Source organism: Schistocerca nitens, chromosome 1, assembly GCF_023898315.1.
Source record: "Schistocerca nitens isolate TAMUIC-IGC-003100 chromosome 1, iqSchNite1.1, whole genome shotgun sequence".
Taxonomy (NCBI): domain Eukaryota; kingdom Metazoa; phylum Arthropoda; class Insecta; order Orthoptera; family Acrididae; genus Schistocerca; species Schistocerca nitens.
Genome location: NC_064614.1, coordinates 413,414,074 through 413,441,747, shown reverse-complemented (window position 1 = coordinate 413,441,747; position 27,674 = coordinate 413,414,074). Strand labels below are relative to the sequence as shown.

General features: G+C 45.5%; 1 protein-coding gene across 3 annotated transcripts in view; it reads left to right on the top strand.

The window, feature by feature from the left end:
* LOC126249838 (matrix metalloproteinase-2-like) overlaps positions 1–27,674 on the top strand; it is a 935,541-nt gene that overhangs the window by 852,783 nt on the left and 55,084 nt on the right. For all 3 annotated transcript variants that reach the window (XM_049951509.1, XM_049951511.1, XM_049951510.1), the window contains one exon: positions 27,323–27,469. In XM_049951509.1, the coding sequence (XP_049807466.1) occupies positions 27,323–27,469 (147 nt within the window). The remainder of the gene's footprint in view (positions 1–27,322; positions 27,470–27,674) is intronic.

Below are 27,674 nucleotides of genomic sequence, written 5' to 3'. Positions count from 1 at the left end.
AGCAAGATACTGAGCTGGTGCTGTGAGCGTCACAGCACTCGTAGTGCCGAAAAGGATGAGGTCACATGAAAGTATGCACAGTCGAAAAGACGCAGCTGCGTCCCTTGTCTGAGCTGATCATAGTGCGGCTGACCACATTTCCGCTCTCCTCACTGGTTTCCAGTTATCGCGGAGAAAGCGCTGCAAGACATGTCTTCATCCGTTTTACTTGCATACCAACACGCATTCGAAAAGAAACAGCGTAACTTTAGTACGATATGCTGCTCGCATTCGAAGAGAAATGTTGTAATTTTAGTGCGATGTCTGGCTTGCCTTCGAAGAGAACTGGCATAATTTTAGTACGATATTTACAGTGTTATAGCACATTAGTACGTGATAACTGGCAGCGACTAGTTGGACCTCTACGCTAAACAGTCGGCAGATTCTATATTAGTCTTAGAGACGGCTGCAACTCTTGGTAATTCTCCTAACACAATGTACAAGTGTAGCGAAGTGGTAGAAACGTAGTCTGTGGCTAGAGCCCGTGACCAGACTATCGGCCTGGCTAAAAGTGTAGAGCAGCCCTTCTATCCGTCGTGGCACCAGGAGGGGGAGGTTTGGCGAGTCCCTCGCCCCCGCCCCGTTTACCTGTGGAGAGTATCCCACCAGTGACTCCGACAGCAGCCTGAATGGATATGTGGCCGTCCTGGTGGAACTGGAGCGAGGAAAATTCCCCGCCCCTACTAGGGTTTGACCTGAGACCCCCAGGGCCGCAGTAGAGTGCTTTACGCACTAGACCACCAAAGTCCCAAAACAGCAAGGTGCTGGTTTTAAAAAATATTACGACAACGCTACTTACTTGTCAACCCCTAACGGTTGCCTTTCACGCTGTTTCTGGGTCGTACACTATGCGAATATGCAGAGAAAGTTGGCGCGGTGGTACTCGTACTGGGAAAAACCAGGATTCGAAACTCGCCCAGAGACCTTAATATGGATTTTCGTTGTTTCCGCAAATCATTCTGGCGAATGACGCGGTACGTCATTCGAAGAGGACACGATGATTTTCCTAGTCACACCTGTCAGCTAACTGTGCGCTTTCCGGAATAGCATATACAGTATGATGATGTGAGCTTTCTAACCTTCTTTAGCCGACGGTAGAATGTCACCTACCCATCTACGTGCTGTCCCCCTCCGGAATAGCATATACAATATCATGATGTGAGCTTTCTAACCTTCTTTAGCCGACGGTAGAATGTCACCTACTCATCTACGTGCTGTCCCCCTCCCCAACTAATCCGTTCACGCTGATCACATCATTTACTTTGGTGGTGGCTCGATGTTGTACAAGCAGTGTAGCCCACATATATCTAAAATGTACCTATGTTGCCGACAGGTAGCGGTAGGACAAAACATTGTGTGATCATGGTAGCTAAATCCGAAGGCATATAAGTAACAGCAAATGTTCTTTTCTTGCATCCTTGCTTTTGCCACTTGAAATCTCCTTGGACCTTGAATTGTGTGTGTGTGTGTGGGGGGGGGGGGCGGCGTATGTGTGTTTCTACCAGAGCGGATGTACTTACTGGCAACTTCGTTTTCCCAAGAGCAATCTGTCGTTTACGACTGCTGGCACTTGCTGTCGGTATCCAGTGGTAATTATTTGGGATGTGCGTGGGCTTTTTTTTTTTAGCATAGCCGGAAATGAGTTTGGATGGCAACAGACGATGGGCTCGGGTTTGTTTGAGCCTAGGCGGCAGCAGCCGGTGCCACTGCGCCATTAGCGAACAGCTGTCGTGCCCGGTGCACCAGCGGCGCGAAGTCGCGTGCGGAGGCGGCAATCAGCAACAGGTGCTGACCGCCTACCCGGCTTCAGAGGTCGCGCGTCTCGATCCGAAACGAGGGCGTCCACTGTACGGCTGACTGCTGACTTACGGCCCGAAATATTGTTCGGCTTAATTCGTTTGCTACTGGACGTCAATAATAGCTAGACTGCAACGTTCCTATACTTAGATGTCTTCGCAAACGCAGTTTTAGTTCAGACGAATAAGCATCAGAAGGAAAATCGCCTGTGACGTTGTTGAAGGCATTCGCGAGAAATTATTTTGGGACTTCACAGAAAGCTCATTTCTGTTTTGACAATGATATGAATTCCTGTCCGCAGCTCGTGGTCGTGCGGTAGCGTTCTCGCTTCCCGCGCCCGGGTTCGATTCCCGACGGGGTCAGAGATTTTCTCTGCCTCGTGATGACTGGGTGTTGTGTGATGTCTTTAGGTTAGTTAGGTTTAAGTAGTTCTAAGTTCTAGGGGACTGATGACCATAGATGTTAAGTCCCATAGTGCTCAGAGCCATTTAACCATTTGATATGAATTCCATCCTGCCCTAACACGAATACCCTTCATTTCGTTAGGGATTGACGCATTTATTCTCACTCCTTGTACATTCTCTTTAAATTTGTCGTATTTAAACTATGTTGACGTGAGATTCTGCTCCAGTCTGTCCTGTAATAGTGTGCACGTATCAAAGCAGGTGTGTGTGTTTGTGGTGTGGGTGGGTTTGTAGGTGGACGTGGATGTGCGTACGTGGGAGGAGAGGAGAGGCATGCGCAGATGTAAGGGGAAACGTACCACTTAACACTGCAGCCAACAGCGTCTTTATGTCGCCCTTGGCTCTAGCGTGCACTTCGGGATGCGCGTAGAGCGTTAAACATTGATTTTAATGCTAGTTTAGGTATGGTGAAGGTTATCTAGAGTAGTGCTCATTATGGGTGGCATAAAGCTGACAATCGAAGTCTTATGTTAACGACACCGAAAGTTTCAGAGTAGTCCAACAAATTTCACGACTGGATTGATAAAAAAAAATAGAGAAAGGCCAAGATGATGGTTTTAGTGTTTCAGCTGTTCTGCGTAGTCTCCCCCTACTTGTGTACAACGCTCAGAATGTTCACACAACCAAGTAAAACTGCCAAAAAAGTCCTTTAGGATGATCGACTCAAGCGTCACATTCGTACCTTCTTCGGTATTGACAAACCATCAGACCCATTCTGCACCTTATCGTTTTACGGTAAGTTCGCATTAATAACACAGTCTCCTCACCAATGGTGATTTTTTCCAGAAAAGTGTTGTCCGCGTTTTTCATTTCAAACAAGTAGCAGCAGGCGTCCACGCGTCGCTGTTTTCGTTCGGGAGTTAGGGTGTGCGAGACAGACTTTTTTTGCACACAGTTTTCTCTTGTTCAAATCATTCTGGAGAGATGTACTGAACACTTGATGTAGAGATGTTGTTACATTGCCATTTATTACACAACGTTGGCTTACTACGGCAGAACGCCCACTATTTAACACTGCCTGCTCTCAACTAACTGACGGAACGCACATCTGCTATTTGCAGTTGTTCGTTCCAGGTGGCACCTTATTTACTACGCCGACGTCGCTTATACGCCAGCAATAAAATAAGTCTCGGAACTTTTTCCACTTATGGTGTAAGTTTATCTCGTGAGAGTCGGAAGCAGAAACAGTGGCCCAATGTGGCGCTTGTTCCAGCGTTGCCAGTTACAAGGGTAGGCAAATACTGGACTACGTGGTCGCTCTGGACAGGAACAGAGAACACACTGTGTTCGACCCCCTCTGTGCGGGGTGCCTCACGCTCCACCCTTTTTACTTGCACGCTATCTAATTCTGACATCTCCATATTTTTATGCCTACATCAACCGCCAGTTTTAGTATTTTTACCGCTTATTTGTTCTTCCTAGCTAAATCAGCGATCCACGTATGTTGATCCTTCCAGGGTACGAGGGATGCTCAATAAGAAATGCAACACATTTCTTCCTCGGCCAATTTCGGTTGAAGGAATGCGGAACTTTTTGAGGAGTATTGTGGAATATTCCTGCGTCAGCCCCTATAGTTGCATGAAGTTCCGACAGATGGCAGCGCTATACGTAGTCTTCAAACTGGTGCCCGTAACGGTGGTGCGTTCTAAGCAGAGCGCTGTCATTTTCCTAGAGCATCGCACATACTCGTAGGCGTTTACAGAACGTCTACGGAGAAGTGGCAGCGAACAAAAGGACGGTGAGTCGTTGTGGGGGCGGCTGCCATCATCGCAACAAGGTCGCACAAAAAAGTCCGATCTCCCGCGTGCCAACCGACAGCAACATCTGTGACTCGTGCATTGTTGGACCGCGAGGACACTTTCATTCGATGTGATCCACGGATCACAAACACCTCGCTGCACAACTGGGCGTCTCCGTAGCTAATGCCGACACACTCGTTCATCAGCTGGGGTACTGAAAGATGTTTGCCCGCTGGGTTCCTCGCCCCCCGAACAGAAAGCCATAAGGAGCAACGAGTCTGGCCCAACAGGTTCTGCCAGTAAGGTGGCATACGACCGCCGCATTGCACGGAGATCATGTTGAAAAATAGGATTTTGTAGCCAAAGGAGTGAGGAATAATGTGAAGCACTGGTTCAAAATGGTTCAAATGGCTCTGACCACTATGGGACTTAACTTCTGAGGTCATCAGTCCCCTAGAATTTAGAACTACTTAAACCTTACTAACCTAAGGATATCACACACATCCATGCCCGAGGCAGGATTCGAACCTGCGACTGTAGCGGTCGCGCGGTTCCAGCCTGTAGCACCTAGAACCGGTCGGCCACTCCGGCGGGCTGATGCACTGGAATCCTGAATAAAATCTATCTGCTTTCAGAAAAAAAATGTGTTGTATTACTTATTGAATGCCCCTCGTATTTTATGAACAAAACAGCTACAATAGCCGGCCGCTGTGGCCGAGCGGTTCTAGGCGCTTCAGTCCGGAACCGCGCTGCTGTTACGGTCGCAGGTTCGCATCCTACCTCCGGCAAGGATGTGTGTGATATCTTTAGGTTAGTTAGGTTTACGTAGTTCTAAGTCTAGGGGACTGATGACCTCAGATGTTAAGTCCCATAGTGCTTAGAGCCATTTGAACAGGTGCAATAATATCATCAGCAGGAAAGTCACACACAATATAAACTGTGGTGCCTTATCTGTTGCAGAAACACGATGTAGGACCTCTTGATGACTGGGCAGAACTAGAAGATTAAATCAGGCTTACGGACGATAATGTATTGCGTAATTAGCCGAATTATGTACAACTCTAGGGCATGGATGTGTGTGCTGTCCTTAGGTTAGTGAGGTTTAAGTAGTTCGAAGTTATAGGGGCTGATGACCTCAGAAGTTGAGTCCCATAGTGCTCAGAGCCATTTGAACCATATTTAATGTACAGCTGTTGCTGTTTCACTCGTAATCGGTGCAGATGCTTGCAAATTATATTTAGTCGAGTTGGAGTACCGCCGACAGTGTTCGCTGGCTCCCTGGCAACGAGTCGTACGTAGTTCAGCAAGGTGACGACAGCAGCTTCGCCGACAGGGCGCCCTGCAGCGCCTAACCAGCAAGGAGACAGTGCTGTTCGCGGCCACTCACTCAACCTGGGTGTGATGTCCGTTGAGAGCCCGTCACAACCTCCTTGAGTGAGCGACCGCGGCAGCCGAACACCCACGAGAAGCATCGTCATCGTCATCATCAACATCAGCAGCAGCAGCATCAGCGACGTCGCCCATTCATCGCGCCGCGCTGCCGGGCGCTCCTCCTTTTGCGCCGCAACGCCGTTTCCCAGCGGCGTTGAGTTTCTTGCGCGCTCGCTCGCCGTCTCCTTATTGGGCAGGGCAGGTTGGCGAGTTGAGAGCGAAACATTGCTAATTCCTCCCGGCTGCGCTCCTGCCGATAGGCTGCCTTCGACTTTTATTGGAGAAGTCAGCGTCGGACACAAAGGCCGAGACGCTAACATGCCCCGCAGGCAATAAACACGCCACTCTCGGCTCTAAAATAAGTGGAAAACATTTGTGCAACTGCGCATCTGGCTTCAGTTCTATGTAAGCGGCTTCATTGGTTTTCCTTTTCCTGGAGCTAACGTTACACATAACCGTATTTGTGAAGGCTGTGTCTGTGACGGTACATCAAGCTGTTTAAGCAACAAAAATATTCCTCAACACTCACTGCACTTTTACACTAATTAATAACGGCGCGTTTCTAAGGCTTCCCTCCATCTTCCACTGACAATACTTCGTTTCGAAATTTTGGAAAAGATGTATGTGGAACTTCATGCATTGCATGGTTTTTGTCGTTGTTGAAAATATACTTTAAAACCTGTTACAACCAGACTATAGAAGAGTCATTGCAATAGAGATTATGTCCTTAAAATTAAACCAACAGGTCCAACATTTTTGCAATAATGTAGTACCGACATAATCTCTTGGAGACTGAATTGAGCTTGTATGTATGTATGTATGTATGTTAACCGGGGGCCTAGAAACGACGGAGAGGCTCCGTCCCCGCCGTAGCCGCAGTGGTCCACAACTCCACGACGACTACCGCAGTCCACTTCACCTCTCCGCCGCCCCACACCGAACCACTCTTTCAGGGTTATTGTGCGATTCGGCCACACCGGTGGACCGCCCCAGAGAACGTCTCCCCCAGACGAGTATAACCCCTATGTTTGCGTGGTACATGGAGAACTTGTTTGCGCAGCAATCGCCGACATAGTTTAACTGAGGCGGAATAAGGGGAACCAGCCCGCTTTCGCCGAGGCAGAAAGAAAACCGCCTAAAAACCATCCACAGACCGGCCGGCTCACGGACATCGACACAAGTCCGCCGGGCGGATTCGTGCCGGGGACCGGCGCCCCTTCCCGCTCCGGAAAGCCGTGCGTTGAACCGTTAGACTAACCGGGAGGGCGAAATGAGCTTACTAAATGATGTCTTGGTTCAAATGGCTCTGAGCACTATGGGACTTAACTGCTATGGTCATCAGTCCCCTAGAACTTAGAACTACTTAAACCTAACTAACCTAAGGACAACACACAACACCCAGTCATCACGAGGTAGAGAAAATCCCTGACCCCGCCGGGAATCGAACCCGGGACCCCGTGCTCGGGAAGCGAGAACGCTACCGTGAGACCACGAGCTGCGGACAAATGATGTCTTAGTCAGTAAATATTACAATATAAACAGCTCTTAAAGTCGAATACCTTATTCTCACCCAGCTTCGACTTAATTTTATTTCTTTTCATCTCACGAACTACCGAGAGCAACTTTCCTTTGTAGTTCTTAACACAGACCGAATACAAGGTGTCTCAAACCTTGTGGATCAAACTGAAACTGGTCATATTGGTTCCACAACCGATTACATTTGGGAACTAATGGTGGTAAATGCATATTTGTTGTATTATGAACAAACAGAGCATACAGCGCGTCAGCAACGTAGCTCATAGTAATTGTTCAAAGTGACGACCCAAAAGGTTTGGGATATCCTGTATGGTTAACGTGAACCATTTACATATTACACATTTTCATTTCGGAGATAAGTATCTTTTATGGCAGAAGTGCGTAGTCAATTTAAGAATTGGCTAATTAGTAGAATTTTCAATAATGCATGACGTAATTGAACTGCACCCACATCAAAAACAGTTTCTAGAAATCAACGAAAAAGGATTAATTACAGTAACTCAAACTTAGGTGTCGGATTCGACGAAACTTAAGAAACTGTAGAACACACGGAGCGGTATAAATAAGACTAAAACTCTGTTTAGAACAAAGAATTTACGTTCGAATTGAGAACAATGTAAGAAACGTTAGGAATGGCTTAGTCAGATCGGTGTACCGTTAATAACTTCAGTAAATGTGTAAATACCTCAAGCAGTAACACAGCCGATACACATCTGATGATATTCATCAGCTCCGTAGGAAGTGAATGGTTTTCTTCTTCCAAAGTTGTTTTAAGCGCGGCGGCGAAGTGGAAAGAATGATTGCGAATGTCACGCGCCCCGAAGACTATCCCAGACACGGTGACTGGGATTCAGATCAGCAGACGGAGCTCCTTACGCCCTGCTGAACTGTTTGTAGTGTGAACATATTCCTTAACGTGAAATCACTTGCGCAGTCAGTTACACCTGGACAGATCCCGGTCCTATTACTTCCAGTGCGTAATAACACAAGTCGATCAACGGTGTGTCATAAACCTGTACCTGTATGGCTGTGTGATGCAATCAGTCTCCTAAGGCTGCATTCTAATGTTAACGTATGTTATTGAAGTTAGGAATTAGTTTGGAGATAGTAAGTAAAAGGCACTGCCGAATATATAGCCCCTTTTCTCGGTAACCCAGTTGTCACTGTAACCACTTGCAAGATCCCGTCACTTTACTAAAACTCCTGAAGTGTCTCATTCTAGCTAGCGTGTCCGTAGAAGATGGTATAAGAGCCGTACACAATGACTGTCCTTTTCCAACCGAGATTTGCAGAGATTAAGACAATCCGTCCTTCAATTATCTGAGTCGTCGCGTAGGATTTCCTCTTACCTGTTTTGCCGTGATGCTCCCGTGGTTGATGACCCTCGCAGAAGCTCTAGCAGCGACATACAATTCTCTGGAAAGGGCGTTTCTACGTCTGTGGATGCCGTTACAGTGCGTTTATTTGCGAAAAATACCGTGAATTGACAATAGTGAAACAGTACATCACTTATTAACACAGAAACGAGCTCTTTTCGAGAGCATGGACAAAACTTACTCGGTGGACGCCATATCGGCGATTGGCGAGTATGGCGCTCAGTTGATGTCATACTTACAATCGTGAAACAACGTAGCTATTCGTACAACTTCGTTAGCTTAAATATTATCCATTTGTTTATTGTCCGTCCCCGGTAGCTGAATGGTCAGCGTGACGGATTGTCAATCCTCTGGGCCTGGGTTTGATTCCCGGCTCCGCCCAAGGATTGGGTGTTGTGCTGTCCTCATCATCATCCTATCATCCTCATCGACAGCAGGTCACCGAAGTGGCGTCAAATTGAAAGGCCGGCATCCGGTGAACGGTCTGTCTGACGGGGGACCCTAGCCATACGTTTAAATAAATAAATTTGTTTATCGAAACGGCTGATTCCTTGCGTAGTAATATTGGTGTGTGTGACCGGCGGGCTTCTCCTAATACTTGTAGTGGAAAAAGTGGCTTTTATTAGCAAATGATTTATGAAGCAAAATCATTTGCTTAGCGCCAGAATGGCCGTGGTTTTCCTACGTAGCGTGCCCTGATGTACATGTCCTCCTTACGGCTAGTCACTGCCGTGGGTGGTCCTGTGGTTACTCAGCTAGCGTGATAACTGAAATATTATGCCCTGCTAATGCATTCTGCAACATTGCTCGAGCTCACTGAATGCTACTGATATCTGCAGACCCAGCATAAAATTTACATTTGGCAAATATGCGAAATAAGATCTGGTTCGGGAATAAGGGGTACCTTACATCTAGAGACATTGCAGCGAGTGCCCCGTGAGATTAGCCAGCAGTCAGTGACTTGGTCGTTAACGCTTGCTAGTGTCACGACTCTAAAACAGCTTCTCTTCTCGAGAAGTATGAAGAATATCTGCTACCGTAATAGACGAGGCGCACTACAACATACAGCCAATAGTCGCACTGGACGAGAATGTCATCTGCATCTGCGGCTGTGGTACCAAGTGGCATACCTGTGGTTGTTTGACGGCGAGAGAATTTCCTGGCGGCTGTCGCTGTGGCGGGGCGCCCGCACAATGCGGCGGAAGAGGCCGCCGCCCTGCCGGAAGCGCAGCCACATCCACCGCGCCCACCCCGCACCAGCCACCACACCGCGCACCTGCGGGGCGCAGCACGCAATACCCAGCAGACACCATATTTCTCTGCTGTTAAAATAGGAAGACTGTGGTCTAGAGACAGGTCACCTCTGAAAATAGGTTAGCCGCGGGGCATGATGGGAAGTAATGTGCGCTGTATGGTTTGATTTAGCGAGGAAGCCAACTTTCATTTAGATGGGTTCGTCAGTAAGAAAAATTGGCACATTTGGGGGACTCAGAATCCGCATTTCGCGATCGAGAAGTCTCTTTATCCTCAACGGGTGACTATGTGGTATCCAGTGTTGTCACGGAATAATCGGCGCGATATTCCTTAATGGCACGGTGACTACCAAACAGTAGGTGAAGGTCTTGGAAGATGAAATCATCCCCATTATCCAAAGTGGCTCTGATTTCGACAAGATGTGGTTCATGTAAGACGGAGCTCGACCCCATCGAAGCAGGAGTGTGTTTGATGTCCTGGAGGAGTACTTTGGGGACCACATTCTGGCTCCGGGGTACCCAGAGGACACACACAAAAAAAAAGGTTCAAATGGCTCTGAGCACTATGGGACTTAACAGCAGAGGTCATCAGTCACCTAGAACTTAGAACTACTTAAACCTAACTAACCTAAGGACATCACACACATCCATGTCCGAGGCAGGATTCGAACCTGCGACCGTAGAGTTCGCGCTGTTCCGGACTGAAGCGCAGGCCACTAAAATAGGCCTACATTGGCCGCCATATTCTCCCGAACTGAACACATGCGACCCCTTTTTGTGGGGCTGTGTTTAAGACAAGATGTACAACAGTAACCCCAAAACCAGCGCTGAGCCGAAAACAGCCGTTCAGGAGGTCATCCACAGCATAGACGTTCCGACACTTCAGACTGTTAAGCAGAATTTCGCTATTCGTCTGCGCCACATCATCGCCAATGATGGCAGCCATATCGAACATGTCATACCATAAATCTGAATATCTGTAGTGACTTTTACGTGTTGAATAAATTGTGTGCACGCCGTAGTTTGTAATTTACATTTTCTTTCATATAGGTCAGTAATTGTCCCCCTGTAAGAAACACGTCACACGTATTGTCCGACAAATAAAGTGAATCACCCAGAAGAGGTGCTAGGTTTTTAATGTAACTTCCTACACGTACACAATATCGGCGGATATGTAAATGACGTAGAGTCTCAGTTCTTCAAAAATGGTTCAAATGGCTCTTAGCACTATGGGACTTAAACATCTGAGGTCACCAGTCCCCTAGAACTTAGAACTACTTAAACCTAACTAACCTAAGGACATCACACACATCCATGCCCGAGGCAGGATTCGAACCTGCGACCGTAGCGGTCGCGCGGTTCCAGACTGTAGCGCGTAGAACCGCTCGGCCACTTCGGCCGGCAGTCTCAGTTCACTCTGACAGGGTTGTTACCAGTCGAAGGCGGAATACAAAGGATATGAAAAGCATCAGATGGAGAGTGACCACTGTGAAGGACGTGGACATGCCGCATACCCGTTGAGACAGCTTTATCAGCACGTGGCAGGGTTTGAAGAGGCCTCGTTGTAGGTGTCTGCGCAGCTGATGCAAGATAAGGATTTGTATGGCATTGGGATGTGACAGTGGCCAGACTTTGGACTAAATGGGAACCTGAGGGCAGGCATATTCGTCGTGAAGGTTCTGGTCGACCACATCTGACCACGAGGGAGCATCGTCGTACTGTGTACCAAGCCCATTATGACCCCTTCACATATGCGCGTGTCTTCCGAGAGCAAGTGATGGACTCCCTTGCAACACTGTATCAAGCCGCAGCATTGGTTAGAGACTAGAGACTAGGGAATCACCTTCCTAGGTGTAACAGTCTGTAACACCACAACATAAACGGCTGCGTTTGGAATTGTACTGTAACCGCAAAGCATGGACTGCTCATGGATGGTGTTGCTTTGTAAATTGCGGTTCTGCACTACTATGGATGACCATGGGCGGCAGGTATAGCGGCTGTCTAGGGAGAGGTCCCCTTCTTCTAGTGTTTTCGAGAGGCACAGCAGTGTTACTCCTGGTGGGGAACCAGCGGGGTGATTCCTGGATGTGACTGGTAGTGATTGAGGGAACTCGTACAACACAGCGGTAGTTTATGGACATCCTGTATCATCATGTATTGCCTGTCATGTGACAGTATCGTGGTGCCATTTTTCAAGAAGACAATGCTCGACCACATGTGGCATGTGTCTCTATGAACCGTCTGCGTGATGAGCTATTCCCGTGGTCAGCAACGTTTGCCCCTAATAAAACATGTGGGAGACCAGCTACTTCTCAGTGCCAGAATCCAGAATATCAGACACCAGCTACAAAAGTTGTGGGCGTCAGGAAAGGATACAACAGCTTTACCTTTTTGTAGGGAATTTCATGTAGTTCAGTTTTGTACTGGGATACGTTTCTGCTGGAGGACACAGTTTTGGAGTTAGTCAAGAAAAACGTATTTTTTTCTTGAATAACTCGAAAACTGTCGCCTCCAGCGATAACATATCCCAGTATAAGATTTAACTACATTAAATTTCGTTCAGAAAGGTCCTGTTAATTTTTTTTCTGTAGGACCAATAGTTTGCGCGTAGCGAGCGAGAGAATATGATAGTTTTGCACGTGATTTTTGAAGTTTTTGCGGGTTACATAAATCCCGTCGGTAGGGGCAATAGATCCTGTAGATACAAATCCTACAGCAATTCAGTCATTGTGAAATCTGATTGCACTTGAAGCACCCCCTGATTCGATCACTGTACCTGAAATTACTCTCCGCTAACCGTCTCCACTGTATCTCTTAACCAGCTTCTTGCTCTTGAACCACAAAAAAGTAATCTTGAGATAATAACTAAAGAGTAGGGAAGTCAAACTGTAACTAAAAACAATCCCTTTAGTTTTTGTGGGAACTCTTTCACCTTTTTTCTGCTTGAACAAACCGACCCAATTACAATCCAAAATCTTACCGTAAAAGACAAGCTGCTAGCTAGTGAGTATATCTAGCAAATCTCGCGCTGATGGACTGTGAAGAAGCGTATATAATATCCAAAGCATTCATTTTTACAATAACGTGTACGTAACGTGTCCAATTCCTAATTGTAGGAGAGTCCTATCACGAACTGATACGCTGGCGAACAAATGTTGTTCTACACTAACGGGCAAATGTGCTGCAAAATAGTGTAATATTCCAGTTGCGAGTCTGGCCTTGAATTGTTTGTTGGGACTGTGATCTTCATGACGTACCGTGTTGCGATCTCCGCCTGAAAAGCTCCATTAACGGTAGGTGACACAGTAATTATCATGCACTCACATCATTCTTCATCTGTAAGAATAGCTTTTTTGCCTGTGCTAAGAATAAGCTCGCATAAGGCTGAAATTTTAATCAACACATCCCAGCAGTACGGAAATACTGGAGTATCAGTTTTGTAGCGTTCAGTAAACATGTTCATCGTGTAACCATTTACATTTAAGTCAGCGTATTTACAAATACAATTTTCAAAGTAACGATTGACAGACGCAGTCTTTGAAAAACATCATAGCTAAGCTTTGTTCTCAGAAGCAACAACACAAACGCAACGAACTGAAGGAACAGTGCCATATGTATGTATCGTTAACTAGTTTTCCGTTTATCGGCAAGTGCTGCGAATTATTAGTTGAATTTGACTTGTACGTGCGCAGAGTTCGCGTTCATTAGCTGTACTGTGGCTGTCCTCCACAGCTTAGGTTGCTAAAACTTGTTAGTGCAGAGAAGCTCATCCTGGTAGTCTGTTCAAATCGTGGATTAAAATGGTTTGATGTCATCACTGGTGACGTGCGCATGTGTCACCTGTTTAGCATAAAGCAATGTGCAAAGAAGATTTTGTATAGTTTTGCCCTACAGTGCTGAATCTTTGTAGAATCTGCACTTATAGGAAATCTGGAAGAATACATTTTCTATATGCTATAATAATAATAATAATAATATTAATAATAGACTCACCCATCTGGTTCAAGACTTTGTATTGGACGCCACTTCGGCGTCTTGAGCGGTCCACGCTGTGTGCTGCGACATCATCAAGAGACACTTTATACATATCTGTTGTTACATAACTCTTAATTATGTGTAATAATACAGCAGTATGAAATTATTTTAATTGTAAGGTAAAATGAAATTTGTAGGTATTGACAGGTTTTAATTACTGCGCCACGCTCGTTAATCTAATTACGAATATTATTTCTGTGAGAATTGAAATTAGAAGTGGGCTACATAAAATATCGTTAGCAGTTTACTGATAAAACATTAATACTTTCCAGAAATTGTTAAAGTTGCCTGCGTTGGATTCAGTTTTTCATTTAATAGGCTATCGCAAAAATCAAATTCCTGATGCATGTCCGTCGTATGGTCTTTCTTTAACGTGTGCAGTTTTTCAAGTTGTAGTTCATTCTTTCAAATTTATATCCTTTGTGTTTGATGTGTGTTGCGATTGCTGATCTGTCAGGCGTATCGTATCGCAAGGCGTTTGTGTGTGTGTGTGTGTGTGTGTGTGTGTGTGTGTGTGTTTTAAACCGGCCATTTCAGTTACGTCCTGGTCCTGTTTGGACTACGTATTGAACACAGCATTCAATACAAACAATTTATAAATACAAGAGTTGGATCAGATATCAGGGTTGCTCTCGACTGTGTGGAACGATCTGTAGTATAACTTACTGTCAGTGAAAAAATTTGCAGTATTATAATAGTTAAAGGTGTTGGCAATTTTGTGAGAAATATTTGCTATTTATGGGATATATTTGGTGCGCATGTCATTTTGTATGTAAGAAGTGATTGCAGCAGTAAACTGACGATTTTTTTGCCCCAGTCGCAGCCCGTGATAGTCCATTATGGACGAAGTATTTTTTGGCGAGTCCACATAGCATGGATAAGCAGCATGGATAACAGCTCTGGAACAGTGACACACTTCCACTAGATCATTGCGTAGGACGATAATATGGACTTTGACTCTACGTTATTTTGACTTTCGGCGGTATGAGTAATGACTTAAAAAGAAGTTGTAAAATAAACATCAACAAAAGTGAAATGTGTCTAAAGGAAAATAATCGAATTAAATCAGGTGGTACTACGGACATCACATTAGAAAATGGGACACTAAAATTAGTAGATGAGTACTGGTATTTGGGCAGCGAAATATGACGATGGCAGAAGCAGAGACGATATAAAATGCAAATTGGGACTAGCAAAGAAACCATTTATGAGAAAAAGGAATTTATTTACATCGAATATCAATTTAAGTGCTAGAAAGTCTTTCCTGTAGTAATTTATCTCAGAGTATCTGTCTATACGGAAGTGAAACGTGGACGATAAACAATTTATACAAGAAGAGAATAGGTTTTGAAATGTGATGCTACAGACGGATGCTCAAGATTTGTTGGATAGATCGAATAACTGATGAAATATGGGATAAATTTGGGGTGAGTAAATTTGTGGCTCAGCTTAACAAAAAGAAGGGGTCGGTTGACAGGACACATTCTGTGGCATCAATAAATCGTCAGAGTCGTAATAGAAGGGAGCATTCGCCCATTCTATAGTAAAAAATCGTGTGGGGAGACCAAGGCAGGAATTTCAAAAGGATGTTGGTTGCATTAATTATATAGAGATTGAGGCTTTCGCAGGATAGACTACCGTGGAGAATTGCATCAAACTAGTTTTCAGACTGAAGACCACCATCACCACAACCACAACAACACGACCACGACCACGACCACAGCCACCGCCACCACCAACAACAAAATCACTATTATGAGAGCATTAAGTTTTATTCCTTATAAATGCTATTTCGATGTAGCAAATTTGAAGAAAGGCTGTGGTATTGTTTACACGAGCACTTGTTATATGCCTGTGTATACCGACTTTGATGATGATACGTGTTTGAGAATACTTCCAGTGATCTAATGATAGGAGGAAGCCGAAACTGGTCATCATGAAATTGCATATCATATGCGATCAAAATATGGATAAAGTGTCAAACATGATGGAGGACACATATACGGTCTTTATGTTCAATTGACGCTTTGTCTGTAGAGTTGCCATCTATGAAAACAGTGGTTCCGTCGAGTTGTAAATGGTAGGATTACCAATAGTACTGGTAGCACTGGTAGGGAAAGAAACAGAGCTGAAGCTGTGAGAGAGAAACTGGAAGCCGGTGACTTCTCTTTGTTTTTTATTTGTTTGTTTTGCACAGAATTGGAACCGCACATCGGTCAGTACTAGTCCAATGTGTGTTTTATATGGCTACAAAATATAAATGGCATTTTACGAGTAACAAAACTAGCTGATTGCAAGCGTCCTGCGCTTTTACGTAACCAAAGCAGTTACTTTTGATGCAATTACACTCCACATGCACAAATAAAAAAAATCTGTATAATTATTGTTGTTCTTTTGTGTTTCATAGAACGTTCTTCATTATGATCAAGGCAATAGTTTCCTGCTACTATCTATAAGTGTGAAAGTTGTCTACGAATAACAGAAATACGTTTTATATAATCTTGACGAAGTATTGAAGCCAAGTTTGATAATTTTTTTAAATTTTACATTTTTATCAGGATTGCGTTTTCTGTATAATTTTTCTGTATAATTTTTTATTTTTACTTCATCATCCATCTGTTTCACGTTACAAATTGATAATTTTCGAATAAAACCCGAATTGAACATTGACAGTTTCAATTTGGCAATACAGTATATACTGCTTTTTCTTAAAGTAATAGATAGGAGAAAAACTATGTAGAACAAAAATGTTCCGTAGGTTATGCAGCCCATTATATAGCCTCACTCCGTTTCTAAATGGTTCACTGCTTCCTGTTTCTAGAGAAACCTAGTAAGACACTGATCGCAGAGCAATTGAAGATAGGCCCAATAGTTATGCAACACACTTAACGTACAGTTAATGCAGCTACGATATTAACTGACCAATCTACAAGGGAAACTAGAGGGCTAGCCGCCGTGGCCGAGCGGTTGTAGGCGCTTCAGTCCGGAACCGCACGACCGCTACGGTCGCAGGTTCGAATCCTGCCTCGGGCATGGATGTGTGTGATGTCCTTCGGTTAGTTAGGTTTAAGTAGTTCTAAGTTCTAAGGGACTGATGACCTCAGATGTTAAGTCCCATAGTGCTCAGAGCCATTTGAAACTAGAGGAGCCTACGCTTACTTACGATTGTCATTGGTAGCCTACAGTAGTTTTACAACCCTAATTCTATGTACTGATACTTACATTCATTGTATTCACTCATTCCACAGCAAAGCAACTTGTTCGCTCGCTTGACACCTCTAGTAAATGCCTATACGATAAATAAATAATACTGAGGGATGGGATGTACACGGGGCCCACTTACTGATCACATGTAATCTCTGAGCTTCATTGGAAAGAATGACCAGTCAGTCGAAATGGGCACTGAACCTTAGTACTGGAATGGCAGCAGCATGCATGTGATATGATTCCGAGCTGTCACTCCTCACCACGGGGACAAGTTGACCGTAGCACAGGTGAAAGTCGACGGCCATCGCCGACGTGGCGGGACAGGCATCGGGTCACGGGCCAGAGCCGAGGCGAGGCGCCGGGGTGAACCGGGCACTCGCCGGAAGGCTAGGCAGCCACTTAGCGGCCGGATGGAATCCCAGAGCAGCCAATCTCGACTCGCCTCGCCTCCGCCAGCACTACTGCTATTGCTGTTGCTATCGATTCCGTCGGAAGTACCCCAAGAGCGCATTTAGCTCGGGGCGCAGCCCAAATGGCCTGCCTCCTGAACACAGCACGGCGCGCTTCCAGCTTGCCACTGGCTACGGCGTATCCGAAGGATAATGCCAATAGAAACTAAAGCAGTTGCCAGATTAATTACATTCTCATTGCCTGCATTTTCTTTCGCGCTTTCAATAAAACTATACATTTTTTAAAGAATACTGCATGTTGTTCTAAATGGAGAGACGTCTACAGACGTTAAAGTAACCTCTGGCGTGCCACAGGGGAGTGTTGTGGGACCATTGCTTTTCACAATATATATAAATGACATAGTAGATAGTGTCGGAAGTTCCGTGCGGCTTTTCGCGGATGATACTGTAGTATACAGAGAAGTTGCTGCATTAGAAAATTGTAGCGAAATGCAGGAAGATCTGCAGCGGATAGGCACTTGGTGCAGGGAGTGGCAACTGACACTTAACATACACAAATGTAATGTATTGCGAATACATAGAAAGAAGGATCCTTTATTGCATGATTATATGATAGCGGAACAAACACTGGTAGCAGTTACTTCTGTAAAATATCTGGGAGTATGCGTGCGGAACGATTTGAAGTGGAATGATCAGATAAAATTAATTGTTGGTAAGGCGGGTACCAGGTTGAGATTCATTGCGAGAGTGCTTAGAAAATGTAATCCATCAACAAAGGAGGTGGCTTACAGAACACTCGTTCGACCTATACTTGAGTATTGCTCGAGTATTGCTCATCAGTGTGGAATCCGTACCAGGTCGGGTTGACGGAGGAGATAGAGAAGATCCAAAGAAGAGCGACGCGTTTCGTCACATGGTTATTTGGTAAGCCTGACAGCGTTACGGAGATGTTTAGCAAACTCAAATGGCGGACTCTGCAAGAGAGGCGCTCTGCATCGCGGTGTAGCTTACTGTCCAGATTTCGAGAGGGTGCGTTTCTGGATGAGGTATCGAATATATGGCTTCCCCGTACTTATACCTCCCGAGGAGATCACGAATGTAAAATTAGAGAGATTCGAGCGCGCACGGAGGCTTTCCGGCAGTCGTTCTTCCCGCGGACCATACGCGACTGGAACAGAAAAGGGAGGTAATGACAGTGGCACGTAAAGTGCCCTCCACCACACACCGTTGGGTGGCTTGCGGAGTATAAATGTAGATGTAGATGTAGGTGAAGATGCCGCTAAACGTAATTAATGTTGTATCATTGTACTCTATGGACGAAGTTGAAAACTTATTTCAGCGTGTCTTCTAATCACCAAACTTATTTTTTTCTCTGAAGCAAGACGACAGTTACTTCCACATTTACGAAATAATCTCCTTTCCGCCAGGAACACGAGTTCTAACGCAGCTGCGGTCTTCTCTGTGGGATTTCCTCCACTCTCACTCCACAAATGGTGCCAGCCATGACGCAAAGCTGTCAGTCTTTATCTGGTGGCGATCTAATACTTGCTATTGGATTGCAGGATGTTTCAAAAGTGTTAATCCAGTTTTGCAAAACTATATTTTTGTACATGAATGTAGAAGGAAATTTGGTGGATTTTAGCCTGTGTATCGAAACTGGAAGTTTACCTCAACACCAGTTGTAAGTTGCCGCTTCATGTGGTTGCCGGTAGTGTTCTCCATGGAGTAGCTAGCTCGCTCAGTCACCGTTGTGTCTCAAGTCGAGATGGCACAGGCTAACAACAAAAAGCGTCTTGCATTCTCCGTTTCAACAGGTGCAACTGAATTAAGACTATGCGGCGTTCTTTTCGTTGTGAATACGGCGCTGTACCTCTTCAACGATGGAATGGGCGTACGGATCAATATTACGGAATGCGACTTTTTTTGCCGATGGGGATGGGGATCATATACACTATTGGCCATTACAATTGCTACACCAAGAAGAAATGCAGATGATAGACGGGTATTCATTGGACAATGATATTATACTAGAACTGACATGTAATTACATTTTCACGCAGTTTGGGTGCATAGATCCTGAGAAATCAGTATCCAGAACAACCACCTCTAGCCGTAATAACGGCCTTGATACGCCTGGGCATTGAGTCTAACAGAGCTTGGATGGCGAGTACAAGTACAGCTGCCCATGCAGCTTCAACACGATACCACAGTTCATCAAGAGTAGTGACTGGCGTATTGTGACGAGCTAGTTGCTCGGCCGCCATTGACCAGACATTTTCAGTTGGTAAGAGATCTGGAGAATGTGCTGGCCAGGGCAGCAGTCGAACATTTTCTGTATCCAGAAAGGCCCGTACAGCACCTGCAACATGCGGACGTGCTGAAATGTAGGATTTCGCAGGGATCGAATGAAGGGTAGAGCCACGGGTCGTAACACATCTGAAATGTAACGTCCACTGTTCAGAGTGCCGTCAATGCGAACAAACAAGAGGTGACCGAGACGTGTAACCAATGACACCCCATACCATCAGGCCGGGTGATAGGCCAGTATGGCGATGACGAATACACGCTTCCAATGTGCGTTCGCCGCGATGTCGCCAAACACGGATGCGACCATCATGATGCTGTAAACAGAAACTGGATTCATCCAAAAAAGTGACGTTTTGCCATTCGTGCACCCAGGTTCGTCGTTGAGTACACCATCGCAGGCGCTCCTGTCTGTGATGCAGCGTCAAGGGTAACCGCAGTCATGGTCTCCGAGCTGATAGTCCATACTGCTGCAAACGTCGTCCAGCTGTTCGTGCACATGCTTGTTGTCCTGCAAACGTCCCCATCTGTTGACTCAGGGATCGAGACATAGCTGCACAATTCGTTACAAATGGTTCAAATGGTTCTGAGCACTATGGGACTTAACATCTGTGGTCATCAGTCCCCTAGAACTTAGAACTACTTAAACCGAACTAACCTAAGGACATCACACACATCCGTGCCCGAGGCAGGATTCGAACCTGCGACCGTAGCAGTCGCGCGGTTCCGGACTGCGCGCCTAGAACCGCTAGACCACCGCGGTCGGCAATTCGTTACAGCCGTTCGGATAAGATGCCTGTCATCTCGACTGCTAGTGATGCGAGGCCGTTGGGATCCAACACGGCGTCCCGTATTGCCCTCCTGAACCCACCGATTCCATACTCTGCTAACAGTCATTGGATCTCGACCAACGCGAGCAGCAATATCGCGATACGATAAACCGCAATCGCGGTAAGCTACAATCCGACCTTTAACAAAGTCGGAAACGTGATGGTACGCATTTCTCCTCCTTACACGAGGCATCACAACAACATTTCACCAGGCAACGCCGGTCAACTGCTCTTTGTATATGAGAAATCGGTTGGAAGCACGTTGTAGGTGTCGCCACCGGCGCCAACCTTGTGTGAATGCTCTGAAAAGCTAATCATTTGGATATCACAGGATCTTCTTCCTGTCGGTTAAATTTCGCGTCTGTAGCACGTCATCTTCGTGGTGTAGCAATTTTAATGGCCAGTAGTGTATGTTGTGAAAGAATGGTTTTACGCTCCTCCCCTTCTGACAGCTTTGAATGAACTGCGACGCTGCTTACCGACAGCAGTGAACTCCAAAAATGCTCGCAAAAACATGAACATGTTGGACTGTCATCTGGAGCCTTGTGTTATCTCCAGTGGAGGAGTCACAGAACGTTTGTGAAAAGTAAATGAAAACTTTGATCCTGAACGTAATTGTGAAAAGTATCCAAGATAGCATATGCTTGCATGAAAATGGTATACACTGTTCAGGAGAATTCGGGGAATACGGCTTTGGCCATCTGCCTTACTCCATTGAGCAATAATTGAGGCCTGGATACGTTACCCAATTATATCTTTATCTTTCGAAAGTTAAGTACACATCAAAACATCATTACATGCCCAACAGGTGTCGAAAACATAGCGGAAACAATCATTCATCCCTTGGTCCAGAGTTCTTTCCATTGGACTTCGAGAGGTTCAGCACCGTGAGCGTTTATCACCGCCTTACGCCTACGTGGCGTGCACCGTGTAAGCCTACGGAGGCCTGCCTGTGGTATCCGCACCCATTCTATGAATACTTGGAGGACGACCACGAACTCGTCTATGTCCCACACGTGCTCGATGGTGTTTAAGTCGTGACTCACCAATGGTCATTCCATTACCTCAATGCCCAGGTTTCAAAAGACATCCGTGATGACGCCTGCCACATAGGCCCTGGCATTATCGTGCTTAAGAAGGAATTCAGGGCTACCGCAATATGCAGCAATCACCACATGGTCCCACAGGATCCGTTTGATGTACTGCCTAGAAGTAAGGCGAACATGGACAAAAAGATCCTTGTGAAAGTCCACCCTTCCTGTGGGCAGAGGATAGCGGCTGACATTATAAACAACAGAAATGGAAGACAGCAGCCGTCTTTTCAAAGTATTTATTGCTTACACGAATAGTTTCAACGCTAAATTTGCGTTATCTTCAGCTCCTACTGTCAATCAAAAATCTACTTCCAGTCATTGTCTCATGTATCATAGGACCTATATAGTTCCACAACTGATAACTGCCGTCTGTGTACCTCAAACGCTTGGATGCTGGTACTCAAGTCCTTCTGAGGGGTCCCCTGATACTGTAATGCATAGCACAGCCGATGGATGGCAAATGGCCGGCCGGTGTGGCTGTGCGGTTCTAGGCGCTTCAGTCTGGAACCGCGTGACGGCTACGGTCGCAGGTTCGAATCCTGCCTCGGGCATCGATGTGTGTGATTTCCTTAAGTTAGTTAGGTTTAAGTAGTTCTAAGTTCTAGGGGACTGATGATCACAGATGTTAAGTCCCATGGTGCTCAGAGCCATTTTTTTTATGGCAAATGACTTTGGTTGTTGCACACATTAAAAGTAAAAATCCGAAGTTACTTAATAAGACCACAGATACCGCCTGTATCAGAATAGATTTAAGATGCCAGGCGTTGATATAGGTGTTCCCCTAAATCTTTTGAGCAGTGTATCCTTGCAAAAAATGAGAAGTTCGTTTGAAAATAAAAACTTTTTAGTACTAAGCTTAAGTTACAATTGTCCTGAAGTTTCTGTCTTCATTTATGCAGCAGATATAGTCTTTTGATGCCGAATGAAGCATTTAAAAACAGCCTGTATATTATTATTAAAAAAAAAAAAACAAGCTTTCGGTAGTCGGATGTATACAGCTTCCAACGATGATTTTGCATTTATTTTACTTGACGTTCTACATTTGCGTCACTGTACAGAGAGTATCATAGATCTCATTTTCCAGTCCATTTATTAGGAGCTCTCCTTACGTTGCGGAAGTGGTGGTGTTGAAATTCTCTTAAGCCAACAGATTTAGGTTTTCTGCGGGTTCCCCGATTCACCTCCGACGAATGTGAGTATGGTAATACCTTTTTGCTACTAGCCCGTCTCTAACGACCTCGACATCGACTGGATGTTAAACTTCGTTTCTCCTCGCTCCATTCACGGGTGTAGCAAGTGAAGAACTACTTAACTGGCAATGTGCGACCGGTTATTAGTGGAATCTAATTTACATGGACCTATGGGACTGGACTGAATTACCAGGCTGGGAAACAAGAACCCCGAATTTTCTAAATTACTAAATATCTTTCTTTGGTTGGTAGGTATTTTGTAAGTTTCAGCGTCACTATAACACTGAATCCCAAGTGAAGCAAGCCGATGTCCCTTAGTGCTGCTCTTCTTCTCATACAATGCTTGCCTCCAGGTCAGTCCAGCCTCGTATAGATCCCACGCACTTGAAAGGCAATCTGTTATTTTTTTAGCTGTACAACTGTATTTTAAGCAGTCTCTTTCACAGAAGAGCGGGACTTTCTCAGTATTAGCATGAGCCTGTGACATGACTGTTTCCAGTAGTATGTCATTCATTGCATAATCAAAGACCACTAAACATTTAAGTTTTCTAACGTACAATGCATTACATATCTGTACATAGAACCAGTTATTAAGTTTTTCATCATTCAGATAATCTGCAACATCCGAATGGATGCTGCTACAATTTTCAGTTTTATAAAGTGAACGGTAATACACGCAACATATCTCACTCCGCCGGCTAGATATACCTTAAGAATATATGCTTTAATAAGTGTCGATGCGATGCTGTATATGTTGGCTTCAGAGAGTCTTCACGGAAGATACCTCGTTACGATGTGTAATGAGTGCGAATGGGGTTGCACATGGTTGGTGTATTCTAAATACACTGACGGAAAAAAGAATCGTAACACCAAGAAGGAGGTGTGTGACATAATGAAAGTTGGTAGGCGTGTTTCTGAAGGGTGATGTCTATTTGAATTTCGCGCCAGCCTCCCAAGAGAGGTCGTAGTAGCTCCACTATGAGGGTGTAAGTCATGTTTACTTTAGATCTACATCTACATACATACTCCGCAGTCCACCATACGGTGCGTGGCGGAGGGTACCTCGTACCACAACTAGCATCTTCTCTCCCTGTTCCACTCCCAAACAGAACGAGGGAAAAATGACTGCCTATATGCCTCTGTACGAGCCCTAATCTCTCTTATCTTATCTTTGCGGTCTTTCCGCGAAATGTAAGTTGGCGGCAGTAAAATTGTACTGCAGTCAGCCTCAAATACTGGTTCTCTTAATTTCCTCAGTAGTGATTCACGAAAAGAACGCCTCCTTTCCTCTAGAGACTCCCACCCGAGTTCCTGAAGCATTTCCGTAACACTCACGTGATGATCAAAGCTACCAGTAACAAATCTAGAAGCCCACCTCTCAATTGCTTCTATGTCCTCCCTCAATCCGACCTGATAGGGATCCAAAACGCTCGAGCAGTACTCAAGGATAGGTCGTATTAATGTTTTATAAGCGGTCTCCTTTGCAGATGAACCACATCTTCCCAAAATTCTTCCAATAAACCGAAGAAGACTATCTGCCTTCCCCACAACTGCCATTACGTCCTTGTCCACTTCATATCGCTCTGCAATGTTACGCCCAAATATTTAATCGACGGACTGTGTCAAGCGCTACACTACTAATGGAGTATTCAAACATTACAGGATTCTTTGTCCTATTCATCTGCATTAATTTCCATTTATCTATATTTAGAGTTAGCTGCCATTCTTTACACCAATCACAAATCCTGTCCAAGTCATCTTGTATCCTCCTACAGTCACTCAACGACGACACCTTCCCGTACACCACAGCATCATCAGCAAACAGCCGCACATTGCTATCCACCCTATCCAAAAGATCACCACTTATGTAGATACAAAACAACAGCGGACCTACAACACTTCCCTGGGGCACTCCAGATGATACCCTCACTTCCGATGAACACTCACCATCGAGGACAACGTACTGGGTTCTATTACTTAACAAGTCTTCGAGCCACTCACATACTTGGGAACCAATCCCATATGCTCGTACCTTAGTTAGGAGTCTGCAGTGGGGCACCGAGTCAAACTCTTTCCGGAAGTCAAGGAATATGGCATCCGTCTGATACCCTTCATCCATGGTTCGCAAGATACAAGCTGTAACGGTCATGAGCATTGATTATCTTTGAGATTGGACGAGGTGAGTTGAAGTCAGATAAGAATGCCATTTTCAACACCTCAGTGAGTTTGAATGAGATCGTGTAGTAGGGCTACGAGAAGCTGGGTGTTCCTTCAGCTGTTCTGCAGAAGAACGTGGCAGGAATGTAGGCACTGTACGTGATCGCTGGCAGCAGTGGTCAAGAGAATGTACGGTCTCATGAAGACCGAACTCTGGACGCCCATGTGGCACTAGCGAGGGGAAGGCCCATTGTGTTCGGCGTATGGCTGTGGCGCGTCATACTGCGTCTGCAACAGCAATCTGAGCGGCATTTGGCACAACAGCGACACAAACAACTGTTACAACTGAAGAACACCTCCGAGCCAGACGTGTTGTAGTCTACATTACACTGACCCCAGCCCACTGCCGTGTGCGACTTCCGTGGTGTCAAGCAACAGTTCATTGAGGAGAAGAATAGAGGTCTGTTGTGTTTTTCGATGAAAGCTGCTCCTCTCTCGGTGCCAGTGGCGGCCATTTGTTGAATAGGAGACCAGTTGAGGGCCCGCCATCAGTCTGCGTGCTGGAGTTATGGTCTGGGGTGCGGTTTCGTAAGAGCAGGAGCACTCTCGAGGTTATCTCAAGCAACTAGCCTGCAAATTTGTACGTCAGTCAGGTGATTCGGCCTGTTGAGCTAACATTCATGAACAGCATTCCGGGGGTGTTTTTCAACAGTAACTCTCGCCAACAAACCGCTGTTGTAATCCATCATGCTCTACAGTGTGTCGATATGTTTCATAGGCCTGGTCGATCAACAGATCTGTCTCCAATAGAGCACGTATGGGACATTGTCGGATGGCAACTCTAGCGTCATCCACAAACAGCATTAACCATGCCTGTATTGACCGGCCACGTGCAATAGGCGTCGAACTTCATCCACAAACTGACATCCGGTAACAGTACAACACAATGCATGCACGTTTTCATGCTTGCATTCAGCCAGTTACACCGGTTATTAAGGTTCCAGCATTTCACATCTTCAATTGCTTACCTCGCACTTACATCAACCTGTGATCCTGCAGTGTTAATCGCTTAAATATGTTAGCTAAACAAATGCTTTCCCAAAATTTCATTACTGTAAATTAATTATTTGTTGGTGTTGCGATTTTTTTTATCAGTGTATAAGCTGGCTGCCAGAAAGACCGTTATGTTGTAAAGAGGTGAAAAAATTGTGTGTGAAATCTTATGGGACTTAACTGCTAAGGTCATCAGTCCCTAAGCTTACACACTACTTAACCTAAATTATCCTAAGGACAAACACACACACCCAAGCCCGAGGGAAGACTCGAACCTCCGCCGGGACCAGCTGCACAGTCCACGACTGCAGCGCCTGAGACCGCTCGGCTAATCCCGCGCGGCTAAAGAGGTGATTAGTATAGGTTGGTAGCTTGTGAATTTGAAATTCGAAGCCCCAGGCTGATGTATTAAAGTTCACCTGAAGGGTTATCAAAAAAGTTATATCCTACTTAATTAATTTTTATTTTATGAAATATAAATTGAAGACGAATGATCAGTATACAGGTGGAAACAAAAATGGTTAAAATGGCTTTGAGTACTATGGGACAACTTCTGAGGTCACCAGTCCCCTAGAACTTAGAACTAATTAAACCTAACTAACCTAAGGACATCACACACATCCATGCCCGAGGCAGGATTCGAACCTGCTACCGTAGCGGTCGCGCAGCTACAGACCGTAGCGCCTAGAACCGCTCGGCCATCCCGGCTGGCCAGGTGGAAACAGGAAATTCTAAAGTTCATAAACACTGGTCAGTTCGTGCTTCTTTTTTTGCAGACACGCCCAGTTTGTTGACGCTACTTCAGCTAGCGACATATACTTTTCCTTGTTGGTGGTTCAAAGCCGGATCGGAGACAAAATACTCTCTGCACTGTAATTAGGGACTCATTACCAGCGCTGTGGCGGTGATAATTGAAACTTTAGTTAGTTACTCTTTTTCCCGTACCCAGTTTGTATTTCATGAAATAAAAATTAAACTGGGTCTGTCATTTTGTATACCCCTGTATGGTAGTCCGAATAAATAAGCTATGCGACTTGGAATTTCAAAGTTCAAACAACTACCAACTATAACAGCCTGGACTAAAGCGCAAATATTCTGTCTTGGATACATCAGATGAAAACTGAGAAAATACAAGCTGAGATACTGCTATTCTGTGTATGGAATTATTTCGAAGACTACTCGTTCGACCGGAGCGAGGAGGAAACTCACGTTTGAAATAAGCTCTGGAGACACGAACACCCTGTTACATCCTCTGGGTCACCCCATTTCCGCTTTATTGGCTGCAGTCACGAGAGCATTAGGCCCTCGTCTGCAGCTGGGTATTGCCGCGCTCAGGCGGCTCGGGGGTAAGGAACGTGCGGCGGCCTCGCCCTGGCGGTCAGGTTACACGGCCGTTTTTTGTTGCAGTTTGCGGACGATGGAGCCGCGAGACCTGGACCCCGGCATGGTGCGCTACCAGCTGGACAGGGCGCTCCGCATCTGGTCCGACAACTCGCGGCTCACCTTCCGGGAGGTCAACAGCGACCGCGCCGACATCCTCGTCTACTTCCACCGGTGAGTACACATCATTTTGGTGCACCGTCTTTCTGTAGCTGTAAATGTAGATGTACCGATCATCTTGCCAGAGTATGAACCACCTCCTGGATACCCGGAGAGGTCTCACCAGTAAAAGCCCATAACTGCCTTCACCGATCTCAGACAAATTTTTCTTTTTGTCTTCTTCGGGAGTCTTCACTGTTGTTCACTGCTACAGTGTCTA